The 22,958-nt window shown below is 37.5% G+C and overlaps 1 protein-coding gene across 2 annotated transcripts in view; it reads left to right on the forward strand.

Moving 5' to 3' along the window:
• DCP2 (decapping mRNA 2) overlaps nt 1–22,958 on the forward strand; it is a 44,100-nt gene that overhangs the window by 12,763 nt on the left and 8,379 nt on the right. Inside the window, exons 3-10 of one of the 2 annotated variants that reach the window (XM_003826731.4) lie at nt 2,622–2,749; nt 3,173–3,271; nt 11,461–11,613; nt 11,734–11,846; nt 11,944–12,051; nt 14,338–14,473; nt 18,291–18,395; nt 21,106–21,157. In XM_003826731.4, coding sequence (XP_003826779.1) covers nt 2,622–2,749; nt 3,173–3,271; nt 11,461–11,613; nt 11,734–11,846; nt 11,944–12,051; nt 14,338–14,473; nt 18,291–18,395; nt 21,106–21,157 — 894 coding nt within the window. The remainder of the gene's footprint in view (nt 1–2,621; nt 2,750–3,172; nt 3,272–11,460; nt 11,614–11,733; nt 11,847–11,943; nt 12,052–14,337; nt 14,474–18,290; nt 18,396–21,105; nt 21,158–22,958) is intronic. The other variant, XM_034960340.4, reaches the window with a different exon arrangement.

Raw genomic sequence — 22,958 nt, forward strand, 5'->3', positions numbered from 1 at the left:
CGGAGGAAATGAAAAAAGTTACTGTATTTTAGACTAAATGGGAAAGATAAGAGATGATGCTACAGAGTAATTCAGAGGCTAAAACATGTAAGGGTCTTGTGGGCCATATTTCTTTAAAAAACAGATTAAAAAAACTTATTTTGGGAAAAAACTTTCGGAGATGGCCAAAGAACATGACAACTGCCATCATACCCTTCATCTGTATTCATTCATTATTAACGTTTTCCCACATTTGCTTATTTCTCCATATAGGGGTATTTTTCAAGACTGCTGTGAAATAGTGTGAACATAGAATTGGGGGAAGGCAAGATTGGATTCTGAGAATCTAGTTAACATGCTATTTTATTAATTTACTAGAGAGAGAAAACCTGTGGTAGTAGAAATGAATAGAAGAGATCAAATTTGAGAGCTATTTAGGAGGTAAGATTGGTGATGATTTGGATATCTGAGGAGAAGTAGAAGAAAGGATGGTACCCAGGTTTCTAGTATGAGCAGTTGAGGATCCCAGTTTCTTCCTGAAAAATAAGGTTACTAATAGTGCCTAATTCAAAGGGTAAGTTTGAGAAGCACATATATTTGTACATGTAAATCGTTTACTTGGCCATCTCATTGACAAGAAAATGAGAAATGTAGGGAATTGATGGGTTCTGTTATGGGCTAGTTGAGTTGATGGTACATGTGGGATATTGCAGTAGAGAAGACTGCATACTTTGATAAGAGCATACGTTCTCGAGCCACATCCTTTGAGTTAGCATCCTTTCTCTGCCACTTACTAGCTATGTATCCTTGGGTAAATTGTGGAACTTGTCTATGCCTCTGTTTTCTCTTTTGTAAATTATGCATAGTCTTTGATTTTTTTTCCTTCAGTAAGCACTCAGCAACGTGGATACAGACAAGAGTATCCCACATTTGCTCCTTGGCTGAAGTTCTGCTAGGGATTTTACTAAACATGTAAAGCCAGAATTTTAATACCTTTTAGAATCTTACCAGGCCCTTATAGAACCATAGAGCTTCATGGAATGGTTAATGTTGTATCCAAGCTTTCATCTTTTTTTTCCCCTCCCCAAATGAAGGCATGCACTAATTATATTGAGATTAACTTTGCGCTTGTCTTAAAAAAAAAATTGTAGGGACAGGGTCTTACTATGTTGCCCAGGCTGGTCCTGAACTCCTGGGCTCAAGCATTCCTCCTGCTTTGGCCTCCCAAAGTGCTAGGATTACAGGCATGAGCCACCACACCTGGCCAAATTACAGTGTTGTTATATATGGCTGACTTGACTTGGGCTCTGAGGACCTATTTTATTTGTACTACAACTATGAAACAAATTTTAAATTACAGAATTGTAGAACATGTAAAATTCAAATTAATAAAATGAATTTGATGTGATTTTTTTTTTTTAAACCAGACTTTTCATCACAATGTGAATGAATATAATGCCGACTTCTTTGAGGGTGTTTTGAGTTCGGTGTACCTGTACTAACACCACCTTTCTCTGCTCTCTGTTATGAAACATTCCTTTCTATATTATGTCGTATGTCATTTGATTGTAATGCATCATTTGTAGATTAGCTTTATTTCTGTTTTTAATAGCCTGTAGCAATTAAAGTAGTACTAGTACCAATATGGTCTCTGAAATCAAGTGGTAGTATTTGATACATATGGTCATCTAGATAATTGAATATATGCTCAGATTGTATGTTAGAGTAATATCAAAATGAAAAAGTATACAAATTTTTATTGAAGAATTGAGAACCCTTCAAAGTATAACCTCATTTTGAGAGATACTATCATAAATTATCATTTTCTCTATGCTTTTTTAAAATTAACAGTATTATAGTGATGGGGCATTCGATAGCATGGAGTGTTGGAAGTCTGAGCATATAATTTCAGGGTTTGGATTTTACTTACTTTACTATTAATATTTTACACTGCCCAGTTTTGGGGGGAGGCATGCCTAGTTTCTTTGAAACTGGCTATGTTTTCCTTAATACCTGATTTGCCTTTCTCTGTAATCCTTAAAATAAAATTTGTTGAAAGTGTTCTTCATTATGGAAACAATATATATGTGGTAAACAGTATAGAATGGCATACCTCATTCATACTTCTCCTTCCCAGAATTAAGCACTTTATTCTTTTTCTGATGTGATAGTTTCTTTCTCTTAGCAATATATTTTCTTCTGTTTCTTGCTATCACTTTATATATGTAATTCTATTTCTTGTTATTACGCTAATATCTATAATTCCTGGCATTATGAATTTGACTCACTTAACGAGAAATGTTCTAGGTGTTTACATGGTCCAGAATTAGTTTGTGTTAGGGATCCAGGACTGTGAGTACTAAAAACTTGATTTGTGTGTAGGCTACAAATGAAAAAGTTAACAATGACTTTTTAAGAGAAAACAAATGTAGAAAAAACAAAAACACAGTCTGCCTTGGCCTCCCAAAGTGCTGGGGTTACAGGTGTGAGCCATGGTGCCTGGCCAAAATGCTACACTTAAATGAGGGAAGATTTGAATAATTTCACATGAAATACACTATTGATTTAAATGGGTCTCTTTCTGTATATAATTTCTCAAGCCATATTAAAGGAGAAAGTAACTTCCTTGACACTATTTATACTCTTCAGTCATTGTCCGTTTTTGCTGCCTCAAGGTGAAGATGTGGAAAAAGTTTTGGATGAATGGAAGGAATATAAAATGGGAGTACCAACATATGGTGCAATTATTCTTGATGAGACACTTGAAAATGTGAGTGTAATGAAATAAAGATTTTTAGTGAAATGGTGATCGTTAGTCTGTTAACAAAATTTGTTATTGATGTAGTGTTTCTAAATTGAGGTTTTAAAATATACTTAGATTTTTAGTGCTAAAAGGCCAAGCTTTGTATATTTTATCCGCATGCTATGTCTGCAGATTTTTTACTTGTTGCAGTTACGGTGTGGTACAAAAAAGTGTCGCTTAATTGTTGAAGACTTTTTTTTTTTAAATGGGCAGAATGCTTTCACACTGGTGGTGATGTATTCAGACTCACTGAAGATACTTTAAGAAAATACTCTGTAAAATTATTGGCGGTAACAGTTACCTCAAGTAAGGAGAAAAATGCCTTTGATTTTTAGAAAGGAGCATGGAAAAGGAGGGCAAGTTTGATATTTACTTTTGCTTGTTTTGTAGGTACTACTGGTTCAGGGGTACCTAGCAAAATCAGGCTGGGGATTTCCAAAAGGAAAAGTAAATAAAGAAGAAGCTCCTCATGATTGTGCTGCTAGAGAGGTAAGTTATTCCATTTTGATACACAGTAAATTTGGCTATTAGGGTCTGAATGTATTTTTTTTAGCCATATAGACTACTTCTTTGGACTGTCTTAACCCTTTCCAGAACTTGAGTGCACGAAGTAACTTACTTTTTTTTTTTTTAACATCACTGTTGATTCTTTTATCCACATCTCTTTTCATTTATTCTTATCTGTTCCCATTTTTTTTAATGGTCCATTTTGTATTATCTCTTGTTCCTTTCTTTGATGATATTTTTCCCACCTTTCCCTTTAGAATTAGATTTCCTATTGGTAAAACATTTTGGCTGTTATAATCCTTGTTTTATGTTTATAGCCTTGGCTTCCTGACAAGTGCACAATTTGGGCTTTTCTAAGAAGTTGACATTTGTTGCTGAAAACCCACTAAGGCTTTCCACTGCCTATAGGATAAAGTTTAATTCTTTAAGTATTTAAACTCTGTCCCCTCTCCCCACACAAATCTTAACCATTTCTGAATTTATCGTATTTTCAGTCAAAACAATTTATTCTCTCTCTCTTGAACTTGATTGGTTTGTTTCGGCCTTTAAATTTTTGCTGTTATGGCCAGGCACGGTGGCTCATGCCTGAATATGGGAGGCCGAGTCAGGCGGATCACCTGAGGTCAGGAGTTCGAGACCAGCCTGACCAACATGGAGAAACCCCGTCTCTGCTAAAAATACGAAAAATTAGCTGGGCGTGGTGGCACATTCCTGTAATCCCAGCTACTTGAGAGACTGAGGCAGGAGAATCTCTTGAACTCGGGAGGCAGAGGTTGCGGTGAGCCGAGATCACCATTGCACTCTAGCCTGGGCAACAAGAGTGAAACACTGTCTCAAAAAAAAAAAAAACCAAAAAAAAAAAACCCAAAATTTTTTTACTGTTATTTTCCTACCTGGAATGTCCTCTCTTGTTCCTTCTGTTCAGCTCCTATCTAGATATGTTTCTAAACCCAGCTTAAATCCCTTTTCCCTGAAGGACTGCCACTGCCACCGCCACCAACTAACTCTGTGTATAGGGCTTAAGTTTCTTTTCTGTCTCTCTCTTATGTGTGTGTGTGTATGTGTATCTATGTGTGTGTGTTTATAAATATGCACACATACACATACAATTATTTTTGGTGTAGGATCTCGCTTTGTTGTCCAGTGGCAACATCATAGTTTTAATTTTTATTTATTTATTTATTTACTTACTTATAGAGGCAAAGTCTATGTTGCCCAGGCTGGGTTTGAACTTCTGAGGTCAAGTGATCTCTCCTCCTCGGCCTCCCAAAGTGCTGGGATTAGAGACACGAGCCACCGTGCTTGACTGGGCCTTAGTTTCTTAAAATGAAGTTTAGAATGGATGTTCTTTGAAGTTCGTTCCTTTTTTTCTTTCTTTCTTTTTTTTTTTTTTTTTTTTAAAGACAGGGTCTTGCTCTGTTACTGAGGCTGGAGTACAGTGACATGATCATAGTGCACTGCAGCCTCGACCGCCTGGGCTCAAGCAATCCTCCTGCCTCAGCCTCCCAAGTAGTTGGGACCACAGTTGCATGCCACCGTGCCCAGCTAATTTTTTTTTTTTTTTAATGGTGGGGTCTCACTGTGTTGCCCAGGCTGGTCTTGAACTTCTAGGCTTAAGTGATCTTCCTGCCTCAGCTTCCCAAAGTGCTGGGATTACAGGCGTGAGCCACTGTGCCCAGCCTTCATTCTTACTTAAAATTCTATTTTAAAATCTTACCAGTTAGCTCTAGCAAACAGTAGTGTTAGTCTCTGAACTTCAATAGCAGTTATTGTCTTTACTGTTCACTATTATATAATACCTTGCGATGGATTGTTTGCCGTATTCTTATTTCTTACCATTTATCACACAATTTATCATGTATCACACAATTATTCTTGAGATTTGAGAAGTTGAACTAATAGGAAGTATGATATAAGGGAAAGCAGATTGGCCTAGGAGTTGAAAGATTTTTGTTCTAGCATACATTTTGTTACCCAGTACCCTAGAGACTTTAGTCACTTAACCTCTGTAAGACATAAAGACCTTTAAGGAGATTCACTCAAGTCCATTAGAAGTAATATCTTTAAGGAAAAAATTCTAAGGTGGTAGTGATTTGATGAATTTAAGACTGTTTGAAATGGTAGTATGGATTTTGTGGCATATTTCATTAGAATTCATTGCCTTGTATATGTTTGACTCGATTTCCTGCAACAGTGTTTACTGCCTACTTTAAGTTTGGGTGTAACTATTAATGAGGGATAATAGTTAAAATTTTTACAAACTGCTGGTGGTGGTTTATTATAGAAAAACCATTAGTGGTTATTCACTTTGTAATAGAATCAAAAAATGATTGAAAATGCTGTATTTTAAATTTGATATGGAACAGCTTGCCCAAGCTATTATTTACAACAGCCTATAGACAAAGCTGTTGTGTATGAGTAAATGAAGGTTAATACACAACTCTTAAAATTGGAAGCAGTTTGGTGAGAATGTGAGGAATTGCCATATCACCTAAGAGCTTAGCTTTTCTTTCTGTAGATGGTAGGAAATGAGACGGACCATTTGTAAAAGTCCTCCCTTTTATTTCCTCAAACTTTGTAGTTCTCTTGCTTATAAGGAAGGACAAAATAGAAAGCAGTATCCTGCTTAGAGGAATTGATTGTAGCTCTGTACATGGGATTAGACTGGTCTTACGGCAGTAAGGTGGTTGTCCAGGTCAGGAAGAGGATATTACATTGGTTGGAATAACAAAACAGTTCCATTTTAGGTTTTTGTCTTGGTTTGAGGGAAGCACAGGCATCCTGAAGAGCCGTAGTCTCTTAATTTCAGGGAGAATTTTTTCGTTTTCATAGTAAAAATTCTAACCTCTAAACATTCTTTTTGATCTCTATGATGTCCTTTTATAGCTGACTAAGGAACTTTAATTTCAGTAAATTTTTGGATTAGGATTTTTAAAGGCAAGTTTGACTTTTGATTTTTAAATGACCGACTTTGTCATAAAGTTTGGGATTAGGGTGAAGTGTTGCTGTTTTAGTCTGTGAGGGCTACCATAACAAAATATCACAGATGGAGTGGCTTAAACAACAAATTTATTTTGCAACGGTTCTGGACGCTGGGAAGTCCAAGAGCAAGGTGACTTATAGATTAACACCTTGCTGAGCACACTTATGCCCTTCTTGTGTACATACAGAGAGAGCTCTGGTGTCTCTTCCTCTTGTAAAAATGGCACCAGCCCTGTCAGATTAGGGCCCTGCCCTTATGGATCTCATTTGACCTTTATTACTTCCTCACAGCCCTATCTCCAAATACAGTTACATGGGGGGTTGAGCTTCAACATATGAATTTTTTTGGTGAGGGGACATAATTTAGTCCATAGCAGTGGCCTTTTTTGAATGATGAAAGTATTCAGCTAGAATTGCAGTTTGTCCTTCTGCCACTTGGTGGTGCTGCGGTATAAAAGAAGCTGCACGGCTTGACCGAGTGACATTACCAGTTGTAAACCAGATGGTTATTCCATTCTTCATAGTTGATTAATGCCTCGTTTTTCCTTTTCATTTCCACTTGTATTAACAGATGAGGAGAGATTTTGTTCTAATTTTCTAGCTACTGATTAGACTTAGGCTGATGTTTTGAGCACTTTTTTTTTCTTGCATTTAAGTTACATACATTTAAGTTCTACCATGGGTGCTTACAATTTTAAGTTGCTAATAGCATTTTTATTTAGCTTATTATGGTATTCATACAGTTATATTAATGTTGTTATTTTAGTATAATTGGCATTCCAGAGGTGTTTTGTTACACTGTAGCAGAATTTGACACATCCTCAAACAGGGAATGGTCTGTGGGCTAAGCCTAAAGCAGCAGTGGCAGACAAGCTACTTAGGGAGAAGGTGTAAGTAATTATCAATAGAGAGCTAAGAACAGACCTTTTTTTAGCAGGCCTTTTTTTTGGGGGCAATCTTAATTAGTAATTTCCAATCTTCTATTTGACCTTTTGGCTCACCTTTGTTAATTTGACTATTTCTGAATAGTTTATTCAGTGAAATAGATTTAGGACTGTCAAAAGACAAAATCACAACAAATTTAAAGATTGCAATGGGTTTATTTGCAATTTTAGAATTACGCAACATTTTATTCCATAAAATAAAATGAGCATTCCAATGGCTGAGCAAAGGAGGTTGGCTTTAAAGACAGAAAAGAGCTGAGGAAAGCAGGACCAAAAACCAAATGTACATTGGCGTTTCAAAGTTAGTTTTCTTCTAAAGGTTAAAGCAGAGGGGACTTCCTTATCATGCCAACTGAAACTGGTCTGTTTTGGGATTTGGCTATTAGCTCTTTTTCTCCACATATCTTGAAGGTTAGGAGAACAACTTAGTTTTGGTTTGGTGACATGGAATGTTAGCATGAGTAATTCCATTTTGTTTAGGTCTGTTGGGGCCTAGTGTGGGAATGCAGTCCATACCGTGGCCTCCTATAAGTTCTATTTAACAGGACAAAGATGTTTTCTAGATATTGTCGAAGGCATAATAATCTCAATTGTATTTTTGTTGTGATTTGTGGTGAAACATCAACTTTCTTGAGAATAAGCGAATAATACTTAGCTGTTCACTTGTGGTTTCAAGATTTAATATATCGTTCCTTATTATTTGGCAAAGCAGTGTTTTAGTGTAATGAAACTGACTTTCATGTGCACTTATATAATTTAATAGAATTAATACAAAGCAACTATGGGTAAGTTTATTCTGCCTCTTCCTGTAGGCTTATAGGATGAAGATTATAGACAGGATTTCATTGTCTTTGTACACTGCTGCTCTTTGGGTTACACTTTTTCTTTTTCTTTTTTTTTGAGACGGAGTCTTGTTCTGTCACCCAGGCTGGAGTGCAGTGGTGCGATCTCAGTTCACTGCACCCCAACCTCCGCCTCCCGGGTTCAAGTGATTCTCCTGTCTCAGCCTCCCGAGTACCTGGGATTACAGGCGCACGCCACCATGTTTGGCTAATTTTTGTATTTTTAGTAGAGATGGGGTTTCACTATGTTGGCCAGGCTGGTCTTGAACTCCTGACCTCGTGATCCACCAGCCTTGGCCTCCCAAAGTGCTGGGGTTACAGGTGTGAGCCACCGCGCCTGGCCCTTTGGGTAACACTTTAAAAAAAATTTTATTTGTGGATTTTTATCTGCTAACATTTGAGAAGTTGATACTCATTTTGCTAGGAGAATTAAACGCTATATTATAATACAGCAATAGATTTGATTCACAGGAGGTGTGGTATAAAAATTTTTGTCTTTGGTGTCTGTTTATATATTTCAACTATTATAACTTTTTCCTGGCAAATATTTGATGAGAATACTTGCCTAATTTTACAGGCAAATCTGTTTTATTGCTTTTAGAATTGATTGGACAGTTTGAATCTACCTCTTTTAGTGCTGGTGGCCCTTGCTGTTTTGCCTCATATTGTCCTACTTCCTCCCATGTAATTCTTAAGCTGTAGCCATTCCTGGCTATCTAAACAGAAGGCCTTTTTTCTTCTTGTTGGTTTGGCAAACTCCTATTTATCTTTTAAGTCCTAGCTCCAGTTTATCCAGCAGAATAGGCTGCTGTCCATAACCAAAGATGACCATCCCCCAACTCTCAAAGACGTCTGCTAAAGGCTGAGTTAGGCACCCTCCTCCTACCTCATAATACTTACATCATATTAAAATTTTTTCTGTTGTAGACTGAACTCCTTAAAGGGTGCTGCTTGCGTTATTCATTACTAAATTCACTGCCTAGAACAGTCCCTGTCATTTACTAAGCACAAAGTACGTAGTTGAGTGAAAGCACTAAGAACTAAACATAGCTACGTGACCCCATAAAAATTACATTGAGGATGAGATAGTGTCATATGTAGAGAAGAATAGATTAATTCAAAGAATAGACTTTAGTTAATGTTACACCATAGTTGCTATATTACTTTGGATAAATGTGTGTGCAGAGTTTTTTATTATTGCTGAATTATTTAAGAGTAAATTGCAAATGTAATGCCCCTTTGTCCTTAATTGCTTCTGCATGTATGTTTTAAGAACGAGGAGTTCTTTTAGGGCAATCACAGTGAAATTCTCAAATTCAGGAATGTAACATTGATATGGTGCTGTTTGTTATCTAATGGACAGTTCATATTCACATTCACTAATTGCCCATTATGATTCAGCAGTTCCCACCCATTTGCCTACCCAGGATCCAATCCATGCTTACTTGCTGCATTTGCATTTAATTGACACGTCTCTTCAGTCTCCTTTAATCTGAAACTGTTCCTTACTTTTTCTTCAGTACTTTCTTTTATTAAGCATCTAGTTAGATACTGTTGGTAACACAAAGATAACAGGCTCTGCCCACGAGGAATTTAGATTATACAATTTACTTTTAGCATAATTTCCAATTATGCAGATTCACATGACTAGCTATGTATACTTATTTCTGATTTTTGAGGCATTATTCAAAGAGCAGAGCTAAAGAAAATAACTATAAAACTAGAATTAAGAAACATATAAAAATTACTTTTTAAACCTTTTTCTGTTCTTTTTTTTGAGATGGAGTTTCGCTCTTGTTGCCCAGGCTGGAGTGCAATAGCATGATCTCGTCTCACTGCAACCTCCATTTCCTGGGGTTCAAGTGATTCTCCTGTCTCAGCCTTCCGAGTAGCTGGGATTACAGGCATGCGCCACCCTGCCTGGCTAATTTTGTATTTTTAGTAGAGACGGAGTTTCTCCATGTTGGTCAGGCTGGTCTCTAACTCCTGACCTGGTGATTAGCCTGCCTTGGCCTCCCCTTAGTGCTGGGATTACAGGCGTGAGCCATCGCACCCAGCCTGTTTTTTTTTTTTTTTAAAAGACAGGGTCTTGCTCTGTCATCTAGACTGGAGTGCACTGGGATGGTGATCACGGTTCACTGTAGCCTGGAACTCCTTGGATCAAGTGATCCTCTCACCCCAGCCTACTGAGTAACTAGAAAAACAGGCATGCGGCCGGGCATGGTGGCTCATACCTATAATCCTAGCACTTTGGGAGGCCAAGGCGGGTGGATCACCTGAGGTCAGAAGTTTGAGACCAGCCTGGCCAACATGGTGAAACCCCGTCTCTACTAAAAATACAAAAATTAGCTGGGCATGGTGACAGGCAGCTGTAATCCCAGCTGCTCAGGAGGCTGAGGCAGGAGAATTGCTTGAAACTGGGAGGCAGAGGTTACACTGAGCCAAGAGCCCACCATTGCACTCCAGCCCGGGCAACAAGAGCGAAACTCCGTCTCAAAAAAAAAAAAAAAAAGAAGAAGAAAAACAGGGGTGTACCACCATGCCAGGCTAATTTTTATCTACATTTTTTTGTATAGATGGAGTCTCACTGTTGCCTAGAATGGTCTCGAACACCTGGGCTCAAGTGATCCTCCCTCTTTGGCCTCCCAAAGTACTGAGATTGCAGGTGTGAGCCACTGTGCCCAGTCCTATTTTTTTGAAGTGCAATTACTTGTCTAATACACACACACACACACACACACACACACACACACACCACCTGAGTTTTTAATATGTTCTTGATCTTAATGGTGTCTTTGAAGACAGTTGCACATATTGATAGGTAAACTTTTAAGTAAACCAGCCTTAATTGTTAAAATTTTAAATCCAAGCCATCAAGATTAATTTATTAATCAAAAACATTATTAAGCTCTATCTCAAGCAGTAGATTAGACCTTAGTTTCGAAGGAAAGGAAAACCAAAGCATCGGGACTTTTACTCTGATTGGAATGCTCAGACAGCTTGCATGAGTCAATTCCACATCATTGATGATTTAATTACCTTACCTTCTATATATAAATGTTAAGATTTGGAAAGTGGGAAATCTTGAAACCTCTATCACTAGCCTTCAGAATTTTATTCTGGGAAAGATACATAGTTTGGGTGTGTTTGAATGTCAGCAATCAGGTCTACAGTGGACTGGTTCTCTATATACCATACCGCCTGTGGATACAGTATTAGAAACAATAGGACACAAGAACTTTTTTTACATCTCATATGCATTTCTGTACCAGCCTGTCATTTCTAGAAATAGTAAATACAAGTCATGTCCCTTTTTTCTGAGTTTTTGTCTTGGGAATAAATTTTAATGAACTAGAGGCCTAAGAACTAAAATGAAAATTTCATCCAAATTTGTTGTTTCCAGGTCTTTGAAGAAACTGGTTTTGATATCAAAGACTATATTTGTAAGGATGATTACATTGAACTTCGAATCAATGACCAGCTTGCTCGTTTGTACATCATTCCAGGAATTCCAAAAGACACAAAATTTAACCCAAAAACTAGAAGAGAAATTCGGGTATGTAACAAGAGTATTTTCAGGTTACTGGACAGTATCCCAAATGAATAAGTAGGGAAATCCTTTTATAAGCTCGTTGATAAAAATTAACTAAATGAATTATTTTCTTCTGTGTTTCAGAACATTGAGTGGTTCTCTATTGAGAAATTGCCTTGTCATAGAAATGATATGACCCCCAAATCCAAACTTGGTTTGGCACCTAACAAATTTTTTATGGCCATTCCCTTTATCAGGTGTGTTCATATTTCTTGAAATGTAACTTTCATGATTGGGATAGTCATCTTCTGTCTGTAGCCATATTTTGAAAGTGAATTCTTAATGTTTCTGCAGACCATTAAGGGACTGGCTTTCTCGAAGATTTGGCGATTCCTCAGACAGTGACAATGGATTTTCCTCAACTGGTAGCACGCCGGCTAAACCCACTGTGGAAAAATTGAGGTAAAGAAATACATTCATGGAATCCTGATTTTCTGATAGTTTTTAAAAGTAGAATAATAGTATTTTGCTTCTAAAATTTGCAGAGGGTGTAAGATTTCTTTTTATAGATACTCTTTGTTATTGGTCTCACAGATAATAGAAGATTTTTAAAAAGGGTTTCTGATGAGATGAAAAAGGTTAATTGGAGTTGGAAAGGAGCTTCAGGCACCTTTTAAAATAGTATACTCAAGAGGATACCAACTTTTTAGATAGAACACTAGGAAAAGAAAAAAAATCTTGTGTCGTGTGTTCTTAGTGTTACTTCTCTGTTGTCATATCCTACTTTTAAGATAATTGAGTTTCTAAAGACGTTTGGATGGAGGATATGTTGAGGTTTGTTTTCTTGTAGGGGAGAGGAAGGATGCTAATGTAGTTTGTTAAATTGGAGATAGAACAGTGAAGACTTGGGCTTTTAAAAAAATTTCCCAGCAAGGAACAGTGGCTCACGCCTGTAATTCCAGCACTTTGGGAGGCCAAGGCAGGTGGATCACCTGAGATCATGAGTTCAAGACCAGCCTGGTCAGCATGGTGAAACCCCATCTCTACTAAAAGTACAAAAATTAGCTGGGCGTGGTGGCAGGCACCTGTAATCCCAGCTTCTCGGGAGGCTGAGGCAGGAGAATAGCTTAAACCTGGGAGGCGGAGGTTTCAGTGGGCCAAGATCATGCCACTGTACTCCAGCCTGGGTGACAGAGTGAGACTCGGTCTCAGAAAAAAAAAAAAAAAAAAAAATTGTGTCAGAGATTGTGTATTATCAAGAGTGACTACTACCTGGACATAAACCGTGAAGAACATTTTCTTGCTTGGAACTTTTTGTTTGTTTTTTGTTTTTGAGGCAGGGTCTCTCTCTGTTGCCCAGGCTGGAGTACGTGGCATGATCACAGCTCACCGCAGCCTTGACCTCCTGGACTCAAGTAATCATCCCACTTAGTTTCCTGAGTCACTGGGAACACAGGCAGATGCCACTAAGCCTGGCTAATTTTTTCTTATTTTTTGTAGAGATGGGGCTCTCCCTATGCTGCCCAGGCTGCTGTTGAACTCTTGGGCTCCAGTGATCCTCCTGCCTCAGCTTCCCAAAGTTTTGAGATTACGGGCGTGAGCCACCATGCCTGGCCTCTGGCTTACAACTTAATTGCATCCAAGTCAGTTACAGAGTAGGCTGGGAAAGTAACTTTGTTAAATAAGCTTGTATTTTTAAACATAATATATATTTTAAGCATAATCACCTTGTTTACAAAGTTGCCTATGTTAGATTCAGAGAGAGTTGATTTTTACATTTTCTGTAATTTGGATTTGCTTTTATGACAGAGCTTCAGAAATTAAATAGGAGTAAACCACCTCTATAGTAAGCATTTCTTAAATCGGTAGCATTCCATTTTAGATGGATATTCTGAGGACAGGAGCTTGGACTAAATGCCCTGATGTCTTTCAGAATCTGTTATTGTAATATTAGTCAAAAGCTGGTCTCGAATTCCTGACCTTGAGTGATCTACCCTCCTTGGCCTCCCAAAGTGCTGGGAGTATAGGTGTGAGCTACTGCGCTCAGCCTGCATTAGTACAACATTTTAATAGATTCTTTTGCAGAAGAATTCGAGACTGGATCTTTACTTAATTTGCTCATTCATTATCTTGTGCCCTTTAATTTTATACTTTAGAGGGTAGCTTACTTTCTCAGATCATCTTTCAGCTAGGATGTGGTCTGTAACTGACTTGTGCAGGGTCAAAAAATTAGCAGGGCATGGTGGCGTGTGCCTGTAGTCTCAGCAACTTGGGAGGCTGAGGTGAGAGGATGGCTCGAGCCTGAGAGGTTGAGGCCACGGTGAGCTGTGATCCTGCCACTGCACTCCAGCCTGGATGACAGAGGGAAACCCAGTCTCAAAAAACAGGAAAATGTACATTCATTTGTTTCATCTAAATTTAGATTTATAGTCTGCATATTTTTTAAGAGTACACTATAATCACTTATAGGGAGGAGATGGCCTGGATAATTTTTTTAAGTCTAGGATGAAAAAAAATAATAGTGTATTAATTCATTCAAGAAATATTTATTGAATACCAGGCACTCATCTGGGTGATGAGGATAAAGCAGTGCAGATTAAAATCTCTGCTCTCATAGAACTTACATTCCAGTGGGGAAGATAGACAGTAAATAAGAAAATATGTAGTCTATAAATTTAACTATTAAGTTGTTAAAAGAACTATAAGTGAACATTTTCTGATTTGATTATTTTTTAAATCTTGGTGCAGTCGAACCAAATTCCGCCACAGTCAGCAGTTATTTCCTGACGGTTCTCCTGGTGACCAGTGGGTAAAGCACAGGCAACCACTGCAGCAAAAGCCATATAATAATCATTCTGAAATGTCTGACCTTTTAAAAGGAAAGGTGAGTGATACGCAATTACAGTCTTCTCAGAAATTTAGATCATTTGGCTTTGAAATTTTTCTCAATTGGAGAATTATATCTTAATAGTTACAGAGAGCTCTGAGTTACTGATCAAAGCCTGTATGTTCCTTACTTATGATTTGAAGCAGGGCTGAGGCTTCTTAATGTTTACAGTTCCGGTGTAAATCCAGTTAATAATAAGAATTAGCATCTGACTTTTGTGTATATGCTGCCAATGAAAGGTTCATTTAAAAATAAGTCATAAGGAAAATATTTTCCAAATTAACACAAGTGGGATCTATTGGCTTTTGTTCAGGAAGAAAAAGTAACAGCGTATTGTAAACTTTGATTTTCATTGTTGTATTCGAGTGTATAATTACACTGCTATTAATACTTGTTTTCCTTTTTCCACATGTTCTAAGCACCACAGTTTATTTTTTCATAACACTGTTAATGCACATTTTGGTTGTTTCCAGTTTGGGGCTTTAACAAACAGTGCTACTATGAACATTCCTATACCTGTCTTTTGATGAATATACACAGTTCTGTGTAACTAAAAGGAAAGAAAAGTAGAATTGTTGGATCACTGGATATGCCTGTGTTATTGAGTATCTATTTGCTAATTTACTCAAGTTATTTATATCCTCAGCAAAATACATGGGAGTTCTAATCGTTGCACATCTTTACTAATACTTGATGTTATCTTTTTAATTTCAGGTTTCAATGTTACTTTTTTTTTTTTTAATTTTAAAAATATACTGGGCTTGGCCGGGCGTGGTGGCTCATGGCTGTAATCCCAGCACTTTGGGAGGCGAGGCGGGTGAATCACCTAAGGTCAGGAGTTCGAGATCAGCCTGACCGACATGGTGAAACCCCGTCTTTACTAAAAATACAAAAAATTAGCCGGGCGTGGTGGCGGGGTCCTGTAATCCCAGCTACTCTAGAGCCCGAGGCAGGAGAATTGCTTGAACTCGGGAAGCAGAGGCTGCAGTGAGCCAAGATCGCGCCATTGCACTCCAGCCTGGGCAATAAGAACAAAACTCTGTCTCAAAAAAATGTGCGTGTGTGTGTGTGTGTATACTGGGCTTGTCAAAATTAAACTTTTGTGCTTCAGAAGACATTTTCAAAATAGTGAAAAAGTAGCCCACAAAATAGGAGAAAATATTTGCAAATTATATATATAAGGGGTTAATATCCAGAATATGTAAAGAATTCTTAGAACTCAACAACAACACAACAACCTAATTTAAAACTGGACAAATGACTTGAATAGACAGTTCTCCAAAGAAGATATGCAAATGGCTCAACATTATTAATCATTAGAGAACATTGTTAATAATTAGTGGTATCTCCACAGTGAGATATCACTTCTTACCCATTAGGATGGCTATAATAAAAAACAAAAAAACAGAAAACAAGTATTGGTGAGGATGTGGAGAAACTGGAGACCTTGTGCATTGCTGATGGGAGTGTAAAATGGTGCAACCGCTGTGGAAAAGTTTGGCAATTTCTCAAACAGTTAAACAGAGTTACCATGTGACTCAGCAATTCCATTCCTAGGTAATATCCAAAAGAATTGAAAGCAGGAACTTAAACAGATAACTTGTGTACCAATGTTCATAGCAGCATTATTCACAGTAGCCAAAAGGTGGAAACAACTCATATGCCTGTCAACAGATGAATGGATAAACAACGTGGTGTATACACATAATGGAATATCATTCAGCTTTAAAGGAATGAAATTAAGAAATGAAATTCTGCCCAGGCATGGGGGCTCATACCTGTAATCCCATCTCTGAGGCAGGCGGATTATTTGAGCCCAGTAGTTGGAGACCCACCTGGGCAGCATGTCTCTACTACTAAAAACATAAAAAATGAGCCAGGCATGGTGGTGCACACCTGTAGTTCCAGCTGCTCAGGAGGCTGAGGTGGGAAAATCACCTGAGCCTGGGAAGTCAAGGCTGTGGTGGCGCCATTGCACTCCAGCCTGGGCAACGGGAGTGGGACCCTATCTCCAAAAAAAAAAAAAAATTTCGAAGCATGCTACAATATGGGTGAACCTCAAGGACATTATGCCAAGTGAAATAAGCCAGACACAAGAGGATAAATATCGTATTAATGTTATTCCATTCCTAAATAGGCAAATTCATAGAGACACAAAGTAGAGATTACCAAGGCTAGAGGGAGGGGAGAATAGGGAGTTACTGTTTATTGGTTGCAAAGTTTTTGTTTGGGATGATAAAAGTTGGGGAAGTGGGTAGTGCTGACTATACTAAATGCCACTGAATTATACATTCACAAGTGGTTGATGTGGTAAATTGTATGTATTTTGTACCACAATTAAAAAACATGCTGGGAAGAGTGGAATGAAACTAAATTAAAAGTGCGTAGTAACATGAGTCGTTCAAAGCCATACTTCCTTCACATCACTTACTTAGGTTATTGTTTTCCAGCTATTTTAGCAACTGGTTATTTTTCCCTATAGGTTGGAATGTAAATTAACATTCTTATTTTATATATATATATTTTAGAAGTTCCTCCTATTTATTCTATTTTAGCCAGTCCTCAAATAGCTATCTTTTCAATATCTCAAACAACAAATTAATGTTTAAAATGTTCGTTTTAATTTAAACTTAATAATTTTTTGGTAGGAAAATTATCTTAAAGCAATTTAATAGCAAGATTCAAACTATTGCATGTCTAAGTTTAGGAATAATGGCCCACATTTTAAAACATAAATCTTAGCCGGGAACGTTGGCTCACACCTGTAATTCTAGCTCTTCGGGAGGCCAAGGTGGGTGGATCACTTGAGGTCAGGAGTTTGAAACCAGCTTGGCCAACAGGGTGAAAACCTTCACCGTCCCTATTAAAAATACAAAAATTAGCCGGGCATGGTGGCATGTGCTTGTAATCCCAGCTGCTTGGGAGGCTGAGGCAGGAGAATCGCTTGAACTTGGGAGGTGGAGGTTGCAGAGAGCCAAGCACTGCGCTCCGGCCTGGGCAACAAAGTGAGACTCCATTTTAAAAAAAATAATAGTAATCTTTGTTATTTTGTAAAAATATAGTAAAAACTTTGTAAAAATTAATACTGCTTATTAATAATTTAAAGCAGATTTCTAGGGTAACAATTGATTACTACATCTACCCATTTTCTGCTTTAAGAACTGTAGCCAATGTCCCTCGGCATTCCTTTACAGAGAGGTTCCATTTATGCATTAGAAACGAGATCTATAAGCAGACATGGGATAAGGCAAGAGGTGTGGAAAGATTTCTTTCTTTCTTTTTTTTTTTTTTTTGAAAAAGAGAGAGTCTCCCTCTGTTGCCCAGGCTGTATGCAGTCGTGCCATCTTGGCTGACTGCAACCTCCACCTCCTGGGTTCGGGTGATTCTTCTGCCTCTGCCTCCAGAGTAGCTGGGACTATAGGCGTGTGCCACTACACCCGGATAAGTTTTTGTATTTTTAGTAGAGACGGGGTTTTGCTGTGTTAGCCAGGATGGTCTCATCTCGACCTCGTGGTCCGCCTGCCTCAGCCTCCCAAAATGCTGGGATTACAGGCATGAGCCACTGCGCCTGGTGGAGGTGTGGAAAGATTTCTAGGGGCAAGTATATTTGCTATTTCATACCTTTAGAGAACTCTTGCTTTGGGAAGCACTGACTTCTATAAGAAAATACATTGATAGGGTGATTAATGAAAATTTGGGTAGGAGAAGCTTTGCTAAAAACTTGATTCAACCAGCTAAACATATTCATGGAGTATTTTTTTGTGCTATTATATTATACTATAGATTCATATTATATTTCTTTTTGGGAAAACAGAATCAAAGTATGAGGGGAAATGGCAGAAAACAGTATCAAGATTCACCTAATCAAAAGAAAAGAACAAATGGGCTTCAGCCAGCAAAGCAGCAGAATTCTTTGATGGTAAGAGTTATAGCTGTCACACTAAGTAGGCAGTTCATCCTCTGAAGAGTGAAACAAGGGCATTGCCAAAGCACAGGAATGTTACTTGTTTTGTTCTTATTTTAATTGATATACTAGTAGGATTTTTGTGTAGCTGAATTGTGCACTATTCACACTAAAAATCTCTGGCTGCTCTTAATTACAAATGTATAATGTTGATGCAATTGTACATCTAATTTTTTATGTGGCTGTTTATTTTAATATCAATGTGTACTCAAACCTGTTCTCTAGAGCAATTATTTGGCTATTGCTCCATGTTTTTCTAAATATTATTTCAGTGAGGGTAAAAGTTTGGGGGGATTTAACTATTTTTTTCTTCAAGTTGATAGAGTTTAGAAAATAAAAAAAACACAGCCAGTGCTATTGTCATTAGATTTTGCTTGATGACAACTGAATAAAGCAATTTTCTTTCATTCTTTTGTTTAGTCAGTCCAAAAGTTAATTCATAACTAACAGTCTCTGCGTTATCTTTTCTGTAAGTTCTGATATTTGTATATTAGGTTTTCTTATTGTAGCTTCATCTGTTTTTCATTTATTGGTGAGTAATAATAGTAATTTCAAATTTTTAGCAAAAATATTTTACCTGAATTCCCTGGGTATTTACTTAATTTGGGTTCTAATGACTCATTTGACTACTTTACCTTTATTATTTCTCTTCTGTCTGATAAAAGTGACAAGAACAGAGAAGACAATCTTAGTAGATGATTAAAAGGCTTTTAATAAAATTCAACAGCTGTTTTTAACAAAAACTAGACAGATAACTTTTTTTTTTTTTTTTTTTGAGATTGAGTCTCACTCTGTCACCAAGCTGGATTGCAGTGACACGATCTCGGCTCACTGCAACCTCCACCTCCCGGGTTCAAGTGATTCCCCTGTCTCAGCCTCCTGAGTAGCTGGGACTAGAGGTGTGCGCCACCACCCCTGGCTAATTTTTTTTTGTATTTTAGTACAGACAGGGTTTCACCATGTTGGCCAGGATGGTCTCGATCTCCAGACCTCGTGATCCACCTGCCTCTGCCTCCCAAAGTGCTGGGATTACAGGCGTGAGCCACCGCTCCCGGCCGACAGATAACTTATTGATAATATTGTACAAGTGTTAATTGTCCTCAAATTAATGTGTACATTTAATATGATACCAATAAAATTCTTTGTAGATTTTTTGGGAGAACTTCACAAAATACTCTCAAATTTGTCTAGAAGAACTTTGAATAGATTTTTAAAAGTTGTTTAAGACGAAAGTTAATGACAGAGAGCAAGTATATGAGCAGTTTTTAAGAGAAGAAATAAAAGGGACTGATAAACATATAACATTGTTAAACTGTATATGTGGTCAAAGAATGTAAATTGAAATGAGATACATTTCTCCAATCAGATTGGCAAAGATGAAAAGAAGTAACCCAGTTGTATATTGAGTGTATTGGTAACACATAAGAATTACTAATTGGTACAACCTTCTAGAGAGGACTTCGCTGTATCAAAACCCTACAAAAGTGTTCACCTTTTCCCTAGAAGAGGAATCTAAAGAATGTTCACCCCCTTTATGATGAAAACGTGGAAAACAAATATTGAAGAAGATGATATTACATACAGTATCGTAGATCTGTGCAGTGGGTTACCATGAAGTTGCTAAAAATGACAATGTACATTTATTGAAAAAGGAATTTCTTAACAATATATTCTATTTTTAAAGACTATCAGACACTAGTACGTATGATATAATTCCATTTTAAGTTTGCAATTTTATGAAAAGATGTTAACACACATCTTCATAGGAAATCAGCTAGAAAAATATAATACTAATTAGCTCTGGGTTGAGAAATGTAATGAATAATCTTTTTTTCCTTTTTTTTTTTTTTTTTTTGAGACAGGGTCTCGCTCTGTCGTCTAGAGTACAATGGCACGTACATTGTTTACTGTAGCCTTGAACTTCTGGGCTCAAGCCATTTTCTTGCCTCAGCTCTTTTTTTTTTTTTGAGACAGGGTTTTGCTCTGTCACCCAGGCTGAAATGTGGTGGTGCGATCTTGGCTCACTGCAACCTCCACCTCCTTGGTTCAAGCAGTCCTCCCATCTCAGCCTCCAGAGTAGCTGGGACTATAGGTGCGTGGCACCACACCCTACTAATTCTTGTATTTTTTTTTTTTTTTTTTTTTGGTAGAAATAGGTCTCACCATGTTACCCAGACTGGTCTTGAACTGCTGGGCTCAAGTGATCCTCATGCTTTGGCTTCCCAAAGTGCTGGGATTACAGCTGTGAGCCACTGTCCCTGGCCACCTCAGCTAAATTAATTAGCCCTGGCTGATTTTTATGTTTTAGAAATAAAGTATGTTGGGAGGTGATTTTGCTGGTCTCAGACTCTTGGCCTCAAGTGATCCGTTTGCTTCAGCCTCTCAAAGTGCTAGGATTACAGGCGTGAGCCACCACACCTAGCCAATACTTGTCTATTTTTTTGATGTCTTTATAATGTGTATGTATGTAATCAAGAACTAAAAAAAATTTTAGGTGTGAAAAGTAAATACAAAATACAAAAATACTGGTGAGAGAATGGGATGATGATTATATTCCTGGTTCAGTTTTTCTTCCTGAGAAATTTGATAATACATCTTTTGATTTTTAATAAGTGAAATAACTGGTGACTGTGTTGTGTGTGTGTGTGTGTGTTTTTTTAAATAGAAGTGTGAAAAGAAACTTCATCCACGGAAACTTCAGGATAATTTTGAAACAGGCAAGTCATTTCCTATCTTTTTATAATCTGCCTTGTGGGATTTGGTTTGGTTTACCTAACTTTGATTTTAGTGGGAGTATGTGATCTGTGATAGTTAAGCAGGAAGAGTTGCATATGTTCTGTAGAAAGAGTTCATGTATGTAGAGTTCTCTAAGAAACTGGCTGAAACAAATTCATTTAGATAAAATTACTTGCCTTCAGACTGTGCCGTTTCTTTTATGAATGTTAAGCCTTAGTGCTATGCGTGAATATTTTAAATACGTAAATAATTGCATAAGGATTTGGGGAGAGTAGAAAGAATCCAGTATTGTAAAGGCTAGGAAACCTCACTCTCAGATCTATATAAGGGGTGCACTGACTTTAGAAGGGGAACATTTTTGGGAGGTAATCACTGTGGTTCTTCCCATACACACGTTAGTAAATTTGTATGCCTTTTTTCCAATTAAAAGGAACATTTTTCCCTCTTTTGGAGGCAGTGTTCAACTTTTTAAGGTGATACTAAGTATGAGTTTTATTAAAGATACTTGCAATTTCTCCTTCCTCGGTTATGAAAACTAGGTGTGTTGTCTGATTTGGAAAGTAATCCTGGTGAATGTAGAAAGCTCTTTGTTAAATACTGATTTAGTAGATGATACTTGGAAGTGCAGTAGACTTTTTTCTTAGGTGCTATTTTGAATTGTATGAAATTTCCTGTGCAGTAGATACTCATTTATTCACCATCTAAATTTAAGGCTTTCATATAGAAAAGCCTAAGAAATGAAAAGCATTATCATATTCTTTTTCTGTAATACTGTCTGTGATTTAAGCAAGATAATGCTATTTTGAAAGAGATGCCTTAACCCTATTATGGAAAGTTACTGTTAACTATGAAGAAAGGAACTATCATTAGAATTTAGTTTGATACAGTCCCACTTGTTTATTTTTGTTTTTGTTACCTGTGCTTTTGCAGTCATATCCAAAAAAAAAATCATTGTGAAGATCGGCATCAGAGAGCTTTTTTCCCTGTTTTCTTCTAGGAATGCTACAGTTTCGGGTCTTACATTTAAGTCTTTCATCCATTTCAGTCTTTCATCCATTTCAAGTTCATTTTTATGTCTGGTATATGATAAGGATCCAGTTCTTTTCCATGTGGATATCCAGTTTTCCCAGCACCATTTATTGAAGGGTCTATTATTTCTCCTCATTAGAGTTAGTATAGAAAAGTTATGGGGGTATAAGTCCTCTTAATAGGATTTTTTTCTGGCCACCTTGGGTGGTGGGGACATGTTAGGTGGATAGTGAAATCTAGTTAACATATATTCAGAAATTAGTTATTTCACAGAATCTTTTAAAAGCCGTATATTCAGGGACATTAAAAAAGGTACACCATGCCAGCCTGGGCAACATAGCAAGACTCTTGTCTCTACAAAAATTAAAAATGAGCCAGGTGTGGTGGCACATACCTGTAGTCCCAGCTACTTAAGAGGCTGAGGCAAAAAGGTCACTTGCGCCCAGGAGGTTGAGGCTGAAGTGAGCTGTGATTATCACTGTATTCCAGTTTGGGCAACAGAATGAGACCATCTCGAAAAAAGGGGCAGCATACTATAACTTGGTATATCGATCTTAGTTGGGCATTATATGGATATATAAAATTTTGAGTTGTCTTGAGAAGTATAAAAGGATTCATGTCCTGGGAAGCCTCATCCTCATTTCAGACTTTCTTTCTACCCCAGCTTCTTGATGTCTATTCCAAACCTACTTTCTGGTCAAGTCCCTGATCTGTTTAAAAGGAGGGGGGAAAAATCCCAGATAAATTGGAGTT

Source organism: Pan paniscus, chromosome 4, assembly GCF_029289425.2.
Source record: "Pan paniscus chromosome 4, NHGRI_mPanPan1-v2.0_pri, whole genome shotgun sequence".
NCBI lineage: Eukaryota > Metazoa > Chordata > Mammalia > Primates > Hominidae > Pan > Pan paniscus.